This window comes from Hippocampus bargibanti, linkage group LG11, assembly GCF_051943395.1.
Source record: "Hippocampus bargibanti isolate YZ-2025 linkage group LG11, ASM5194339v1, whole genome shotgun sequence".
Lineage (NCBI taxonomy): Eukaryota > Metazoa > Chordata > Actinopteri > Syngnathiformes > Syngnathidae > Hippocampus > Hippocampus bargibanti.
In genome coordinates, this window is record NC_142744.1 from 7,445,703 (window position 1) to 7,464,704 (window position 19,002).

Genomic DNA, 19,002 nt, shown 5'->3' on the forward strand with positions numbered 1-19,002 from the left:
GCATTTTTTTAAACTTATGAATATTCATCAGTGTGCCAAAACACACTTATTAATTGCCTATTTCCTTTCTGTAAATAATGCTTCGGTTTAAATGTGATTTTTTTTTGCATGGAGGGTGGAGGCGAGCGAATTAAGCAAACATTTTTCTTATGGCGTTGTGACTTTTAACTCATTCACTGCCATTCCCGAATTTCCCGGGAATTCAAAAGCATCATGTGGAGCGCCATTCATGAATTTGTTCGGGTTTTGTTTTTTCTTGCAAGGGGTGCGGGTAAAGCTCCGGTCAGACTTCTGGCAATGTTTTTCTCTCCAACGAGGGGGCAGGATTTGCCTTTTGTAAAGCAGCCCCCATTTTAAGATTAGATAACTCCGGACCGATTTAACTTGGGAATTAACTCTGAAAGAAGAGAGTTTAAGGTTTGTACAAAAATAATAATAATAATAATAATACATTTTATTTCAAAGATCTCAAGGACACTCTTAAAAAAATGTGTCCCCTCCTGTGCCAGGGTTTTTGTCATTGTCACTTGAATTCAAGGACCCACAGAATATTGAGTTTTAGGACTACACAAACATTCAATGCAGCATAAGAAACATTACACTCTCTTCTTTCACCAGAAAAAAAATAGTGAATTCATAAATTATATGGTTCTGGAGTTATCTGAGCTTGAAATGAGAGCGGATGTACAAAATACAATACAATACACACATATTGATTCATATAGGAAACATGGAAAAAAGGGAAATGCCGCCTCGTTGTGGAAGGGAGAAAAACATGACCAGAGGCCATGGCCAGCGCTTTATCGGCACCCAAAAAAAAAAAAAAAAAAAAAAAACACAACCCGAACCAATTGGGGAATGGCACTCTGTCATATTTTCAATTCCCAAATAAATTGGTGAATGACAGTGAATTAGTTAATATTTGGTTGAAAGGAAAACATTATACAATACAATACAGTGTTATTTATATCGAGCTTTCAAAAGCACCTAATGCTTTATGGACTTGGTGGCAAAAGACAGTCCAGACTCGGTGTAAAAACTGCCATTTTGTCATTTTCAAGCCAGGGACTAGTTCAGCGCTCTTGACTGGTGGTTAAAGGTGGTCTATTTTGCAGCGTGGGTGGTGTTGAGAGGGTAATAGAGCTTCTCCGAAACAAATCTCACGAGCAGGACGTCATTTCACAGCCTGTGTATTGGGTGGGTTGTTGATGGCCCAGTTCAGATGGGTCAATAATTCCTGCAGGCCTTTTACTCAGGCACCAGCTGGTCCCTTTACACCACCCTCAGTATGCAATCAGCCGGGCTGACCTGGCGTGTGCTGGGCTCAGATGGGTTCAAATGGGCTCGAGTTGCTAACTAGACTTCAACGGAGGAGAAAGGAGGATTTTCAATGGCGGTTTTCCAGACAAGCGGAGAAAACTCTTAGAAGATTTCTAAATTGTGCTTCTAAATTATTCCTTCCTTGATATTTCACCACTTTTGGCAATTCAAATGAATACACAAATGTCAATTATATCTGTTACTTTACATATGATGATTCAGGAAAGTATGTCGCTAATTTGTTGTCACTCTTTGGGAAAAAAGTGCCCTTTCTACAACTTCTCCAAACTTAAAAAAACAGTCCCAGCGTTCTGTTCGGCGAAAAAGGTCTTTGTTAGCATTTATTGTAATTTTGCCAAAGGACTTTGTGTGGCATATGTGTCACTTGTACATTTTGGCTGCAATCTTTTCAATTCCGACGTTTGTCATCCTTTTGTAACGTGCGCTCTTGTCAGTCTATGAGCGCATTACGCCTTCAACTCTGGCCGTGTTCCGCCCTCGTAAGCGTCTTTGCTGTCTGTCATCTGATTGTTGCTATTGTCTTGCTGGTTGGTGGGCCATATGGAAGAAGAGAGACCCCCCCCCTTTTCTCTCTCCACACATCAGGAAAAGCGACACAATCCATGGCCCACCTCCTCCCTCTTGTTATCCCTTCATCTCATTCACCGCATCTCTAATTTGATCTTGTGCATTTTTTCGTGGAAAAGAAAACGCTGCAACAATCAGCTCATTGGCGAAAACCCTCAATTACAGCACTTCATCTCATCCTCCAATCAAAATCGCTCATGTCAATGCATTAAGACAGGGGTGTCAAAGTTCTTTTTTTTTTTTTGCTGCGGGCAACATTGTAGTTATGGATGTTTCATCTCTTCCACATAGTACATACAGAACGCAAAACAAATGAATAACTTATTTTCAAACCGGAAATAAAGAATAATGACTGCTATTGTGGTTATATATTCGACAATTTGACATTTTGATTCGGACTTTAACAAGCATCGTGGCACTTGACAGGCCTGATTTGCTTTCGCGGGCCGAATAAAATAATGTGGGGGGCCATATGTGGCCCCTGGGCCTTGATTTTGACACCTGTGCATTAAGATGTTTCAAACTAGCAAAGCCGCGCACTGACATTGTTCCATTTTGTCAACCATCAACATAATGTAAAAAAAGGGGGGTTTGGATCGCTCATAAGCAGATCCGTGGAGATTGGACCCACCGTAGTGGCAAACGTGGGGGAGTTAAGATAGGACGAAGAGGTGATGGTGTTTGCAGAATGGAGGGAAGGTAGTGGGAGGTGACTGAGATGAGATGGGATACAAGAGCGAGGAAATTAGACAACATCGGACTTGGAGAACAAATGAGGGTGACAGCGAAGATGCTTGCAGAGATTTCGGCGCGAGAAGGGCAGGCGGCATTCGAGAGGGCGGATAGCGAGGAGATGAACGTGAGGAAATGAGAGGAGGGGAGGTGCAGAGAGTGGAGAGGAGATAAGCTTATTGAATTTTCAGTCTACCTGTTATGCAGCAACTCAACACTCCCCTCCGCCCAGCCTCGCATGGCGCGATCCATCCTGTTTTAAAGCAGCATCTCGTTTTGTTTGGAACCTTGAATTTTCAAACCACATTCGAGTTAGCTTAGCGGCTAACATACACCCAGTAATGGAGACAAACGTCAAGTTCAGTGATTCCATTGGTTATGTACGGTTTCAACCAGGGAGAAAGTAGCTTTTAAAGGAAACCCGGACAAGTTGTGTCCATAATTTGTAAAATCACTACAAATGACTGCGACTGAGCGTATTTACAAAGATTCCACGGCATATAGCTATATTTTACGTTTTAAGACTCGCGCTGAATATTCAGGAAGTCTTGTTTTCGAGTTGATGACGATGCCTGACATGACGTCACGAAAGGAACGCCCCTGACCGAGAAAGCGACACACAATGCATTTTGGGTACTTTGTTTGGTGTGAAAACTTCGTGTTGATGGCAAAATTAGAAGGAAAACACATAAATAATGTGATGGTGAATCATTGTGTGTTGCACCAAGACTACTATTTGACACTAGTTGACACAAATTCTCAAATCAGCCCATTTCCAACGGAGCTTGGGCGCCATCTTGTGCATTTTCTGGGACGCTACATTGGAGTACTGACGGCTCGAATTGATACGGGAGAACTTCTTTAATCGATTGCAAACATTTATGTTTTCCTCTTCAGAACTATTTGAATCACATTCATAACTGGATGAGTAACAAGAAAGCATTTTCTCCGAATCTGAAGCCATTGTTTTGATTCAAGAGCAGGCCAAGACGTCCTGGCGTGACGTCACGAACAAGGGGGCGGGACCTTCTGAAACACGGCACCTTCGAGGTCCTTTTGAAGTAGTTTTGGGACACTTTAAGTCATTTTTATTGGTGTTTTGCATTTGACTAAAAATATCAGCCTGCGTGTTTTGGGTATTTTAGATGCTATAAAACGTTTTTCTGATGTCAGTTAGGAAACAAAAAATGGTGTCGGTTGCCCTTTAACTCGCACACAAAGACACTCACACACAAGGTTATGATGAGTAGCAACGAAAAGATAGACAACATTTGCCGAAACGTTGTCGCTGATCCATTCCCTGACACGCCACCTGGCAGAATGTCAATAGCCAATCTCCACGCACGCACCCACTCAGACAGCCCTTTGAGGCTCTTTGACTTACTCCCTAGCGTGATGAAAAGATATTAAATCTGACTGAATAGGAAGGTGATTAGTTAATTAGGTGCTTTCAGGAGTATTTGGCAAAATTGCCGCTTCTTGACATGCTCCAACCTGCAAGTGTGTTCTATTTTTGTTTGAAAAGTGGATGAAGTCACTCTGGAGAAATGAAAAGGGCTCATTGTGTTGTGTGCTTGAGTGTGTGTGTGTGTGTGTGTGTGTGTGTGTGTGTGTGTGCATGTGTTTGTGTGTGTGCATGTGTTTGTGTGCGTGTGTGTGTGTGTGCATGTCTGTGTGTGGTCGACTTTATTGGTAACCTCTGTTATCTGTCACTTGCAAGGATAATTTAGTATGGCAGGTGTCCAGATGATGGCTGGTGATGGTGTGTGTGTGTGTGTGTGTATATGTGTTTGCGCGCATAGGCTTAGCTCACGTTGATCGTCGCTGAGACAACAGAATAAATGTGTTTTCATTCTGGCCCTCTCCTGGTACCGCTAATACTGTCGGGCTAAAGGTAATAGTCTATACTTCACGGCTATGATTTTAGCCGCGCATACACACAAAGACGCGTTTTGTTGTTCAATTTCTCGCTGTCAGTGTTGGAAGTATGGATGGTGTCGCTGTGAAAAAGAAAGAAAAAAAGGAAAGTAACAATGTACCAAAGTAACAGTGATACCTCAGCTTACGAACGCTTTAGATCACGACTTCAAACATTAAATTTGCGAGAATATAACCTTGGCAGACGAACTAGTTTTCGGTGGACGAACCAAACCACACAGCGCCACGGTGGCTGGTGGACTAGTTTTCGTCACCATTTTTCTTTGAGTGCAAATGTGGTTTGTTATCGAGTAGAGTACGTTTTCTATTACGGGGACGAAAAAGACCCCACCACAGGCTAGTGTTAAGTCGAAGAGGACAATTACGATGAAAATTATGGTTGAGCAGAAGAAGATCATCAAAAAAACAGCAGAAGAAGGAGATCATCAAACAACACAAACAAGGTGTGCGTTTTTGTGACTTAGCGTCCCAGTACCAGTACGCGAAGTCAACCATTGCTACGTGTCTCTAAGGGTGTTTCTGTGTTGACTAAGCAACGGTCTCAGGCAAGAGAAAAGGTTGAGAAACTTCTGTTGATTTGGATTAACGAAAAGCAGCGAGCAGGGTACAGTGTGAGCGAGGGATTATCGCCGAGAAAGCACGGCAAATTCACTCGGATATCATCAAGAGGCAACTAACATCAACGACCATCATAAAGGTAAATAAAACGACTTTATTATTATTTATTTGATTACAATACAATAGCATATTTATTATACATAAAATAACGTATATTTAGTGTAGTTTTAAGGCTTATTTAGTTTAAAAGTATGTTTTATGGGGACCTGGGAACAGATTATTTTCATTTTTAATTGTTTCTTATGGGAAATAAATCTTTGGTAGACAAACTTTTCACTTTACACACACTTTCTGGGAACCAATTAAGTTCATAAACTGAGGTATAACTCTACTTTGTTGTTCAAGATTCTTCAGATATCACAACTTAGCTTACATTAATACTTATCTTACAGGGATTCAAATAATGGTTGAAGGTGTGTGTGGGTGTCATGACTGTACTTTTTTTGTACGACAAAGATTGGAACGTAGCCTCACTGCACTCTTACCTCGACAACCTCGAGTTTCTGACCAAAGCAATGCCTGTTTTGGTCGCTAACTGATTCGTAGCGCAAAATGCTATTCGCTTAAATGTTAACTTTCTTGACTTCTGTAAATTAGTATTCATATGGTAATTTTATCAATAAGTCTCAACTATCAAAAGTGAGCTCTTTTGCCACCTCTGCTAATCCGAATGACAATTTATCACTAGACGCACGCACACACACACACACACACGCACGCACGCACGCACGCACACGCACACACACACACACACACACACACACACACACACACACACACACACACACACACACACACACACACACACACACACACACACACACACACACACACACACACGCACACACGCACACACACATGCGCGGATCAAGGGGTAAAGCACCCCGTCCCCCTTTGCCATCACGGTAAATCCCACCATGATGCACGTCCAGATGTTTAAACACTTTTCCTGTCTCCATTTCTACTCATCGTGCCCTGAAACCGGTTCTCAGACACACTTATACACACACAAAAGAACGCAAGGACACCATTTCATGAACACAACAAACAACTACAAAGCAACACACAATCCAGGAACCTGTTGTGGAGATAAACAGGACCAGCGGACTTCACCCCCAGCAGTAGAAAATCCAATTCCCTTTCGCTTTTATCCCTCAGACTAATGTCCCTGTCAAAGAAGACACCACCACCAGAGACCCACGGCTCTCTCCGTGTCTCTTCGTCTGTACATGTGTGTATGTGTGTGTGTGTGTCTTTGTGTTTTCTGCGCGGAGTGAATTCATTTAAGGTGATGCATTGCTGCCTTTACCTACAATCTAACTCGAGGCCTCTGTGGTGTTGTTCTGCCTTCCCATGACAAGATTGTGACACCCCTCTTCCAAATCCTACTCCCAACTCCCTCACGTGTGCTCCTCGTACACATTTCCTCTCATCTCCATTGGCCGTGATTCGGATTTACTCTCAATTCTCATGTCTAGTTCTTCTCATCTGCTAGCAAAATGTTGAACAGCTTTGCGGAAATCAGGAGGCAGTCGGTTTGTGTAGAAAACTAGCAAGACAATTAAGTGGATCAGTAACGTCTTTCCTGTGCAAGCGAGTGGGTAATGTCACCAAAGAAAACCAGAAGCATGGCTAACACAGAACGAAATCGCAATACTTTTCCTAATTCAAATCCCCTCTGTCCCAAAATCGCAAATCCATTTACAAATCCAAGATGCCTTCAGGGCTTCACCGACAGTCTGTTTTTTAACAACTCTTGACCGAAGACAAAAAAAAAAACAACGATGTCATCAATGAGTCATGCGACTACAAAAATTCTGAAGTCATTCTCGCTCTCATCATCATCTTCCCTTCCCATGTCGTCACCTATTCCCGTTTCATTCCCATTCCCACCTTTCTTTTGTTTTTGCTCAACTATGACTTCCCTCTGTGGAGGTCTCCCAACATCTTCTCTTATTTCCTTCTTTGGTAAGGTAACAAAGAGGGCACAGAAAGTGCTTAAGAACGAATGACTCTCTGTGTCTTTGTGTTGTCATATTATTTGTTATTTATTTTTTGTTATTTGACTTCAAGATGGCGCCGAAAGGGTGACTGCCTTTCCAGCAGCTCCTGTATTTTGTTTTTCTACTTATTTGTTTCTTTTCATCTTCCTTTTATAACGTTGCTGCTGTGAAATGTAAATTTCTCCACCGCGAGACTAATAAAGGTAAATCCAATCCAAATATGAAATCACAATAAGGAAACAACGCAACAGGGGAAAAATTTCATAAGAATTCAAGGACAATTAATCATCAAATATCAGTCTGTGATTCAGATTTTTTTTTGGGCAAGCAGAGAAGACTTTGCAGGCCTTGATGGTCCGCCACTATTAGAACCTTATCCCCCCCATTCTTATATTGCCTTGTTGTCTTTGAAATGCAATAATAGCAGCTACAACCTGTTGTCTATTAAAGTAAATTAAATCATTATTTAACCACACGTCACCTATTAGGAAGGAAATTCTGCTTTCATGGAACTCCTTAAAATCGGAAGATAGACCCAATGCGGGACTTGGGAAGTAAACACCATCTTTCCAAAAACACACATAATAAGTGGTTTGTACACAATTGTTAGTAATTGGCAAAGTAGCGCTGTCGGGGGTGTCGTCCCTTGAGTTAGCCTCACTGCCAAGTCAAGGCTGTTTTTGTGTGTGTGTGTGTGTGTGTGTGTGTGTGTGTGTGTGTGTGTGTACATGTGATTGCCTCTACTTTGTTCGTCATTTGTAAGCCTGAGCAGATGCCATGCAGAGGGGCATGGTGCACACAGGGCCTGTCAGTCAACCTCACAGACACACACGCATAAACATCCATGTGCAGGTGCACAGGGGATTGAAACGCCCCACACCTCCTTTCCCTTGAGGATGATTAGTATTCATGAGATCTCTGGAGAACCCCTAAAACACCCGCCTTCTCTCTTTTTCACACACACACACACACACATGTATTGTAGTCGATGGGTCCGTTGTAATTATCTCTTGGCGTTCATGGGGAGGCCTGATTAGAAGCTGTCAGTGTGACTGATGACGACACGCCACGCGATCCCCCAGAGAGATGAGTTGGGGCCGGAGAAGAAGGCTGGTCACAGCTGCGGGGTTGCACCGCTCCGCTCTCCTCGTTTCTTTATAGTCCATGTCTTTGTTCCGTATAATTGCACTTCATTACAGCTGCCTTGTTATATCTCTTTCTAGGTAAGCCGGTGATGATCATAACAGAATTCATGGAGAATGGATCACTGGACACCTTCCTCAAGGTGAGTGAGCGGGAAGCAGCAACCATAATCACTTGCAGACTTTTCAAGGTCAAGTATGCAGCTCCTAATGATGAGGATGGGTAGTCCAAATTGGGGTTTTACTCCACACAGGTTGTTGGAACTCAAAATGGGGCTTTCAGCATCATAAGGTGGAAAATCTAACTGGTGGACGTCCACTGAAGACTTTTTTTTAAGTCATTCACTCTCAGACGTGCAAAAATGTGTCCACTCCAGTGCTAAGGTTTTTGTCATTGTCACTTGAATAGAACCCACAGAATATTGAGTTTTAGGACTACATAAACATTCAGTACGGCATCAGAAACATTAGACTATCTTCTTTCATTAGAAAAGAAATTTAGTTAATTCCTAAATTATATGGGTCTGGACTTATATGAGCTTGAAATGAGGGTGGCTGTCTAAAATACAATGTGATACATACATATTGGTTAATATAGCACTTTAACAACTGCTGAAGCTGGAACAAAGTGCTAATATGGAATAAAAGGAAATGCTGCCGCCTTGTGGAAAAGAAAAAAAACAATGTCAGAGGCCATGGCCAGTGCAGGATCAGCACCCAAGCATGAAAAGACAAAATCGGAACAAATTCGGGAATGGTGCTTCACGTCATATTTTCAATTTTCGGATACATTTGTCAATGGCAGTCAATGTGTTCTAAACATAGCACTTAGGCTAAATAATGAAAGTGCACGTCTTTCTCCTCAACCCAGGCCGAGTGACATGACTGAAAAGTAGTTCACGATATAAATATTTCATATTTCTCAGTATTGATATATTGACGCAGCTCACATGGACGTCATGAGACTGGAAACTACCCCTGAGTAAAATAAATAGCAATCCCATCAGCACCACTTCAACAAGATCAACGAGAACTACTGACCTTAAATGACAAAAACAAAAGCACACAATCACAAAATTGCCCGCTGAAGAAACAAAACAAAAAAACAATGGTTGTGCGTTGCGGTTTGTCTGATAACGAGGGTCATAAAGAGCGTGTGCGGTGCCTCAATATAATCATGAAACATGTTCTTTACAGCTGATCTGCGCTCCAGGCATCCATATGTGTCTTTAATTATGCTGACCATTTATTAAACAGCTGTCCCTGAGAAAATACAAAACCGTAGAACTGTCAGGGAAGGTCTTTCTGCCTCTCGTTTATATTCTACTACCCGCCTGGATAGCATCTACTCTGCAAACAGATTACATATGTATACACATATACATACATATATATGTATTTTCGCTCTCTCTTTCTCACACATATTTAGTTCCTTCATTCTTCATCTGTCTTCTGACTGAGCAGCCCAGCAATACAATGTAGTGGGCAGATTAATAGAGGAAGTCTGTAAGGTTTGTTAGACACTCCAATCAATCAGTATCTCGCAAAATCCACCGGCTAATTAACTTACCCCACAGCTGCTGAGGTTTGGGTGGGGGTAGGGGTCCGTTACAGCAGTACGGTAGTTATTGGTAGAGGGCGTTGCGCATATTCTGAAAGATGATGGTTCACAAGATGAATGGATTCATGGGGACAGAGTCCACCTAATTTGGTTCTCTTTGCCTGAGACAAGAAGTCGGGGAAAGACATAGATGGATGGAGAGAGCGTCGAAACAGAGGGAGGGAGAGATTAAATGAAGGAGAAAGGGTGACCGATAACATGGATGGGTTTTTAACGGGTGCCGTTGGCCCATGGCAGAAATAATTTGCAGAGGAAGGTAAGCTGAACTGTCATCGATCAACAGGCTGTGCTTCCCGGACACAAAAAGCAGAATTGGGTGAGCGCTGCTTGGGGACGTTTCGATATGCCTTGACTTTAAAGAACAACCGACGTCACTTTTTTGTTTTTTAACTGACACCAGAAAAACGTTTTATAGCATTTAAAATACCCAAAACACACAGTATGATATTTTTATGCAAAACACCAATAAAAATGACTTAAAGTGCCCAAAATCTGCAAAAAAAAATTAACCCGGAAGTGGCCAGTTTCAGAAGGTCCCGCCCCCTTGTTCGTGGTGTCACCCCAAGACGTCTTGCGTTGCTAGTGAATCAAAACAATGGCTTCAGATTCGGAGAATATGCTTTCTTGTTACACATCCAGTTATGAATATGATTCCAATCGTTCTGAAGAGGAAAGCATACATGTTTGCAATCGATTAAAGAATTTATTTTTGCCATTTTGAGGCAACATTGGGGGAAAATCTCTCACCCAAAAAAAGAGGCACAAAATGGCGACCTCCTGTGGCCACCTCCGTTTCCACAGGCTGATAAATTCTTTAAATGCAGCTTGGACGCCCTCTTCTGGCCTTCTGGCAGCTTTTGGGTGCAACACGAGTTCCTCAGACCAAACAGGTACAGCAAAATACATTGACGTGATGGAAGGACCGCTACAATGCATCTTTTTTACGGTAAAGGGAGGTCTTTTAGTTACGTCACGTACAGACTAATCACCAACTCAAAAACAAGACTTCCTGAATATTCAGCGCGAGTCTTAAAACGTAAAATATAGCTATATGCGGTGAAATCTTTGTAAAATACGCTTAGTAGAAGTCATTTGAAGCCATTTTACAAATTATGGACACAAATTTCAGTTGAGGCGTCTGATAAATGCAGCATTTATGACGTCATCTTGCTCAGTGTGAGCTTTTACAAAGAACATCACTGTGTATTAATTCATCTTTCTCCTTGTTCTCGCAGAAACACGACGGCCAGTTCACGGTAATCCAGCTGGTCGGCATGCTACGTGGCATCGCCTCAGGGATGAAGTACCTGTCAGACATGAGCTATGTTCACCGAGATCTCGCGGCACGAAACATCCTGGTCAACAGCAACCTGGTGTGTAAGGTGTCTGACTTTGGCCTAAGTCGGGTTCTAGAGGACGACCCGGAAGCTGCATACACCACAAGGGTAAGACGGAGCATTAGCATCGCAAGCTCCAGAATATGGCTGATTAACTCTCAATGTACGATGTAACTCCAATTTTCTATTATATCGTCAAATAACAGTATGAAGTACTCAAGTAAGAGTGGCAGCACAGCTGCCTGACAGCCAACTACTCTTGGTTCAAACTTTAACTAGCTGGTACTCGCATGTTGTCTGGATGCACTGAACCAAAAGAGCTAAAAGTCCGAGAAAGAAAAAGATTTCACAATGAGGACTTGGTTACGAGTAATCTGGTGGTTGGTTTGTCAAGAATCACATCCAGGAAATCAATCTCATAAACTACGAACGCTGGCAAACGGCTTCATGCTAATAAGCTTCTTTGACGTTCTTCCCTACATATTGGGCAAATCTTTGGTCGCATTCCCATCCTCGCACAGAGCCGTCATCGGCAAGTTAAGCCGCGGTAGAAGAACTCATCTAAAATGCCCACAAGGAGATGGGCATTATTCATATGCATAGGAGGTACTGTCGAGGATGTTATTTTTAATATGGCATTAGCATTGCCCCAAAGGGGGGCTGCATCCGCCTCAGACTGCTCCATTGCAATAAGACACACTCACTGATGTCAGGAGACGTCGACAGGAGGCGCTGGGAGTAGGCGGGGCGAAGTGCAGAGGTGGAGATGTGGAAGACTTCCAGAGAGGAGCGGGAATCAAAGAAGGCTAAGGGGGAACAAGGGAGGGTCCCACTGAGAGCAGTGAAGCGATAAGAGATGAGCTTTTAAGGGTGGACAACGGGGGCAATGGAAACTGAAGTACAGTGCAGGGTGACTTGGCAACTTTGTCTTTGACTTGACTTTGACCAAGCGGCGCAGAGACAGCTAACGCTTGGGCGCCGCTGCCGCATGTTAAAAAAGCACGACCGGAGCTTTGGTCCCGTCAGCGCGAGTCCCGATTGTGTCTACAAAGTAACGTTTTGTAAAATCTATTTGATCTGCGCCCAGCGCAACAAACGCACAACAAGTCGGATGAAAGCAGGAAAGGAAATTTGATAGCGATGTGCTCGAGTAAACATGGGAATGGTGGCGCATAATATCATCGGCTCAGTCCTTGTCAACGCAGCTCAGAGCTTCCATGTAGCCTGGACTTATTATTACTTTTCATTTATTACACTCCTGAGCCAAATCCCCATGATAGCATCCCTTAAAGGACAACCGACGTCTCCGGACAAGTTGTATCCATAATTTGTAAAATCGCTTCAAATGACTTCTACTGAGCGTATTTTACGAAGATTCCACCGCATATAGCTATATTGTACGTTTTAAGACTCGCACTGAATATTCCGGAAGTCTTGTTTTTGAGTTAGTGACAAGTCCTCGCGTCACGTCACTGAAGGAACGCCCCTGACCGAGAAAGGACATACCTTGCATCACCTCAATGCATTTTGTGGTGCTTTGTTTGGTCTGAAAACTTCGTGTTGATCCGTGTTGATGGCGAAATTAGAAGGAAAACACATAAATAACGCAATGGTGAATCATATGTTACACCGAGACAGCTATTTGAAATTCGCTGACAAAAATTCCAAGCTGAAAAATCAAACAATTTCCAACGGAGCTCTGGCACCATCTTCTGCATTTTCTGTGATGCTACACATCAGTCTTGAAGCCGCAAAATGACCGGGAAGACCTTCTTTAATCGATTGCAAACATGTATACTTTCCTCTTCAGAACTACTTGAATCATATTCATAACTGGATGCGTAACAAGAAAGCATCTTCTCCGAATCTGAAGCCATTGTTTTGATTCTCGAGCAAGGCAAGACGTCTTGGCGTGATGTCACTAACTGGTGGCGGGACTTTCTGAAAATGCCCAATTCGCAGCTCAATTTTTTGCAGATTTTGGACATTTTAAGTAATTTTTATTTGTGTTTTGCATTCGACTAAAAATACCAGCCTGCGTGTTTTGGGTATTTTAGATGCTATAAAACGTTTTTCTGATGTCAGTTAGGGAAAAAAAGTGATGTCGGTTGTCCTTTAAAGTTCAGGATGACATATTCAATTAAGTGTGGCTGAGAATATTTGTATTCTGTTCGCCATTTCCAGGGAGGCAAGATCCCCATCAGGTGGACAGCTCCAGAGGCCATTGCCTACAGGAAGTTTACCTCTGCCAGTGACGTGTGGAGTTACGGTATCGTCATGTGGGAAGTGATTTCGTACGGAGAGAGGCCCTATTGGGAGATGTCCAACCAGGATGTGAGTCACAATAATGAGCCCATACTGTGCCAGACCGGAACCCACCTTTGTAACCTTCGCACATCATTTGAGTTGTTTTTGGTGGGGCTTAATAGCAAAACATGGCGGGGGAAGAACGCTTCCACCGCTCAAAGTTCAATGTCTAGCAGACGTGATTTATCGAAGCCCCCCCCCCCCATTTTTTGTTTGCAGGTTATAAAAGCAATCGATGAGGGCTACCGTCTTCCTGCGCCAATGGATTGTCCGGTGGTGTTGCACCAGCTCATGTTAGACTGCTGGGAGAAGGGACGCAGTGAGCGACCCAAGTTTGGACAGATCGTGACAATCTTAGACAAGCTGATCAGAAACCCAGCCAGCCTCAGGGAGTTGGCGAACAGCCCCGCAGGGTCAGTGGCAAAGCGTTCAAGACTGAATCGCCGCTATGGATTTCATTTTGGGGCCTCTTTCAAAGGCTAGTTTTTCCCTTTACCTTTGTATCTCAGCAGTGAGGAGCCCGGCACTCCAGAATTCAGCGTGAGCACTGTGGATGAGTGGTTGGAGGCCATCAAGATGGGCCAGTATAAGGAGAACTTTTCCAGCTCTGGTTATGTCAGCTTAGACTCAATCCTGTACATCAGTGTTAGGTAAAGAAGGACTGACAATTATACACCATTGCCTATGAGTGTCATCCGAAATGCACTCGTCTAATCTCACAAGTTGTGAACATTTCGTTTTTTAAAAGTATTTTCTCTCACATCGTGTTTGATGTTGTCCACCTTGCAGTGAATTGGCGAAAATGGGCGTGAGTCTAGCCGGCCACCAGAAGAAGATTTTATCCAGTGTGCAGAGCCTGCAGACCCAAGGGACGCATGTCCAAGTATAACCGTCTCCACGTCAACGTACAGTGAAAGAGAGACCAGAGTGTGGACATTCGTTTTAAGTTCTTCCTGCCCCCCTCGCTCCTAAATGGAGACATCAATGGACACACCATTGGTTTTAAGAGTCACTGACTTGGAGGACAACACGGACACTTGACTCCTTCCACATTCTTGCATCATTCTTCCTCCTCCTTAATGGACGCTACCAGCTCCGTAGTCCCCGGGAGCAACACAACCACCGATACGGAGCAACATCTACGGCATCATTCACAGTGCAACAGATTGAGAAATTTTAAAAGGATCAATAAAGACTGAGAAACGAAAGACAAGAAAAATTGAATCTATTTCTCATGTGAGATTTACAATTGCTTTCGTGGTCTTCTCGTTTCCGCTTTCATCTTGAAGAGTTTGAAACGTGCCACAAGTAAATTATTGATGTGTTGGTGTCTGTATGTAAGTTGGCGGTGAGTCCCACAATTCATATCGATGTGTAGATGGACCTAACGTTCGCATTGGTTTTGAGTTTTGTATGCGCGTTTCAACAACAAGGAGGAAGGTTTGGGTCTAATGAGGGGTACCGGACCTAAAAAGTAAGCTTTGCAACTGGTCAAAATATGTGCACGCGGGGTAAGTGCTTCCCTCCGTCGACTTAGACTTGGACTATCCAGTGTCAGTTTTCTTCCATGTTACCATTTCCAGCAATATCCAGAATAATATTAATCAGATGAAATTATTTTGCCCCTTGTTGATTCATGAAGGGAAAAATGAGTTGTATAGGAAATGTCAAAATCAAGGTCATCATTTCCGCTTTGATGGCCGGATGGTTACGTGGGCATCATCGCGGTTATTTAAAGCTAACACAAACACATAGTTTGACAAAAAATGGCTCACCTTCTGCAAAGAAATGTCAATGGTTTTCCAAGCTGTTGATGATCAGGTGAAAGCTAACGGGACCTTTGTAATGGCACTGAATCCGCTTTTCCGTGTTTTATTACATAAAGCAGAGAGTGGCATACCGCACCATATTATACGATTGTATCATAGTGTAAAATATGTACAGTGTTGATTTCCAAATAATAGAATGTTTGTAACGATGATGAGGATGGCCACGATGTACTTTTTGTTCTGAAAAAGAGATTTGCGAGTGCGTGTTCGGGGTGGGGCCAAAGAGGAGAAAAGTATGAGGTCCTCGATGCGTTCGAACGGAGGAATGTAGCATGGGAATGGAACTTCATCTTTGATTGACAGGGAATGGTGATCACGGTTTTGACATCAAATTAGAAAGGAAATGGACTTTGGCTGATTTGAACCCAGGAATTTCATTGGCGCTCTGTGATGCCATTATTTGGTTTGTGCTAGCAGATGTGGAATGTGAATTGTTTTTGTTTGTTTTGGGTTTTTTTTGTCTGTTTTTTTATGTACTTGCACTGAAAATGACACTCACTCACTGACCAAAATCACTCCCAAACTGATGATTGCCCAATCATAGAAACCAAATATAATCGTAGTTGACCTGCTAGCATTTACAATTAACAAATTGCGCAGTGGCATTTTTTTAATGTCAGATTCACTGTAAAAAAGAAAAAAAAATGGGACTCACGCATTTCAGAGGAGTACACAAGAATGGCGCTGTCAATCACTCAGGCAGACGATATCCTAAAAGTCAACTCGGCTGTTTGGAGTGTCATGGACATTGTTGAACTGTCAGAGTGGAGCCTTGGAAAAACACAACATTAATAGTCGATCATTTTCAGGTCTCGTCAAATCAACTTGATTTATCATAGCCAAACTGCATATCAAAACTACTCTTAGCGACATCATGAACACATTCTACTCATGTTGAATTAGCAATTTTATGGATTCGCTGGAGTTCCCTTGAACGGTGGCCTTTTGGATGCCTTATTTTGTCTTTCTTTTTTTGCCCTAGGGAGGCGATTATAAGGAGTGAAGTGTATGTAGAGGAAGTATTTATCTGGTCAAATGTTCAAGTAATCGGCACGCTTTCATTCGAACCATTGATTTTTTTTTGTTATCTAGATGTGGGGAAACAGTCTGCAAAAAAAAGTGGCATCAACGGACAGTATTGTTATTTATTTTATGTTCTGCGAATGTGATTGACTTTGGTCTATCTGGTTGCATATTGTATTTTGAGTTATCTCAAGATAAAATGAGCCCCAGCCCATGCCCCCTGTCAGATATGGCTAAAACTGCATCAGCCCGCCACAATAAAAGCCACAGTAAGGTGAAACCAAATATAATGGATCATGTCAATTTGACATGAACAATCCCTCCAAATTTGAATGATTATTAAAAAAAAAAGAAAATGAATTGGCCAAGCGCATCCTTAAAGGACAACCGACGCCCCGGACAAGTTGTGTCCATAATTTGTAAAATCACTTCAAATGACTTCTATTGAGCGTATTTTACAAAGATTCCACTGCATGTAGCTATATTTTACGTTTTAAGACTCACACTGAATATTCAGGAAGTCTGTTTTTATTGTTGGTGACAATACCTACCGTGACGTCATGTCTGGAACGCCCCTGACCGAGAAAGCGACACACAATGCATTTTGGGTACTTTGTTTGGTCTGAAAACTTCGTGGTGATCTGTGTTGATGGCAAAATTAGAAAGGAAACACATAAATAACACGATGGTGAATCGTTGTGTGTTGCACCAAGACTACTATTTGATTCTAGTTGACAAATTCGCAGCAGGCAAATCAGCCCATTTCCAACTGAGCTTGGGCGTCATCTTCTGCATTTTCTGGGACGCTACATTGATACGCAAGACGGTTCGAATTGATAAGTAATTCTTTAATCGATTGCAAACATTTATGAATTCATTTATGAATCTGAAGCCATAGTTCTGATTCTTGAGCAAGGCAAGACCTCTTGGCGTGATGTCACGAACAAGGGGGCGGGACCTTCTGAATTTTGAAGTAGTTTTGGGACACTTTAACTCATTTTTATTGGTGTTTTGCATTTGACTAAAAATATCAGCCTGCGTGATTTGGGTATTTTAGATGCTATAAAACGTATTTCTGATGTCAGTTAGGAAACAAAAAAATTGTGTCGGTTGTCCTTTAAGTTTGTATGTCACCTGAAAAATGGATGCAAACATTCCAGTATGTTGGGAACGCAAAAAAAAAAAAAAAAATCTGTGGTAACTGGAAGAACCGCCAGGACATCGCAGTGTCTTAAAACGTCTCAATGAGAGGCGCTAGCCAGGAATAATTTGCAAAATCATGGCCGTACGAAGTAACTATTAATCGTGCCACTGATGCGTATGAACCAGCTTCCTCTTTAAAGAGTAAAAAAAAAAAAATGGGGGAAAACGAAATGTACAACCAAATTTCAGAATTCACTTTCCCACCCTCAAATCCGAAATTTGTCCCCAATTTCTCTTGGTGAGGTCAAAAACGTGGCATGGATTGGCGTAATTTTTTTGGACACGTCTTTGTCTTCCATCTTGGTTCTTGTGAATGTTCACAAGTGACTCTTTTTGGAATTTCCTCTCACTTTTCCTTTCTTTGGTCACCAAAATACTATTTATCATCAAGATGGTTTTTCCCTCTCTGTCTTGCTCGTTGTAAAGGTTGTAGGCATTCTCACATCTTTCATGTTGCTGTAATAAATATGCTAATATTTCTAATTTCTTAGCTGTAGCCTGTATTGTCCCTTTCTTCCATTGGATCGTGCGCACACACATGCACACACACACAGAAACAAATACGCGTGCACGCGGCAAGTAGATTCACAAACGCAATTCCAGGGAGACCGCACACAATTCAAAGTGCCTTGACGAGAAAGTAATATGAGAAGCTCGCTTAATTATTTTTGCTGCTAAAAAGCTTTAAAGTATCATATGTTGTGTTGAGTGCAGACCAGTCAGCATAAAAGGTTGCTTAGTTAACTCTCACCCCCCTTGCCTCCTCCAGCTCTGTTGCCATTGTGAACGTGGAGTGAAATCTTTTCATAATATTCGCACGGCTGTCATCGAATCAATCCTGTGTTCTTCCATTACGGTTTAGTTCGGGGCCATCACAAAAATGGAAAATAAATCCAACTTCAACGGACAGTTTGGACGGCGGGAAAAAAAATTATTGGCACCGCCCTACATGCTCTCGAGGACTTGCACACTGCAAAAATCAAAACAAGGGCGTGGAAAATCCTACTGGACCCTCCACACCCTGCCCACCACCTTTTCCTGCTACTCCCCTATGCATCAAATCCAACAGACATTTAAATAGCTTCTTCCCTCTGACGCCATTAACTCTCTAAACAGTAACCCAAATATAACTGAATTAGTGCCTCTTAGCATTTTTTTATGATACTTGATAGAACGATTTTACATACACATCCTTAAACATCCTATGTCTTCATTTCTACTTATTTTTATATGTTAGTTTAGTCTATATATGTATGTAGTTTATTTTATAACCTTGCATATCTGTAGTGTGTACCGTTACTTAACTATTGTTATTTCAGTCTGATATCATATTTCACCCTT

General features: G+C 42.3%; 1 protein-coding gene across 2 annotated transcripts in view; it reads left to right on the forward strand.

Annotated features, from left to right (window-relative positions):
- epha4b (eph receptor A4b) overlaps window positions 1-18,285 on the forward strand; it is a 114,978-nt gene extending 96,693 nt beyond the window's left edge. Inside the window, exons 14-19 of one of the 2 annotated variants that reach the window (XM_089007356.1) lie at window positions 8,423-8,484; window positions 11,198-11,407; window positions 13,484-13,633; window positions 13,826-14,019; window positions 14,116-14,256; window positions 14,396-18,285. In XM_089007356.1, coding sequence (XP_088863482.1) covers window positions 8,423-8,484; window positions 11,198-11,407; window positions 13,484-13,633; window positions 13,826-14,019; window positions 14,116-14,256; window positions 14,396-14,495 — 857 coding nt within the window. In that variant the 3' untranslated portion in view covers window positions 14,496-18,285. The remainder of the gene's footprint in view (window positions 1-8,422; window positions 8,485-11,197; window positions 11,408-13,483; window positions 13,634-13,825; window positions 14,020-14,115; window positions 14,257-14,395) is intronic. The other variant, XM_089007357.1, reaches the window with a different exon arrangement.
- Window positions 18,286-19,002: the final 717 nt, after the last annotated feature.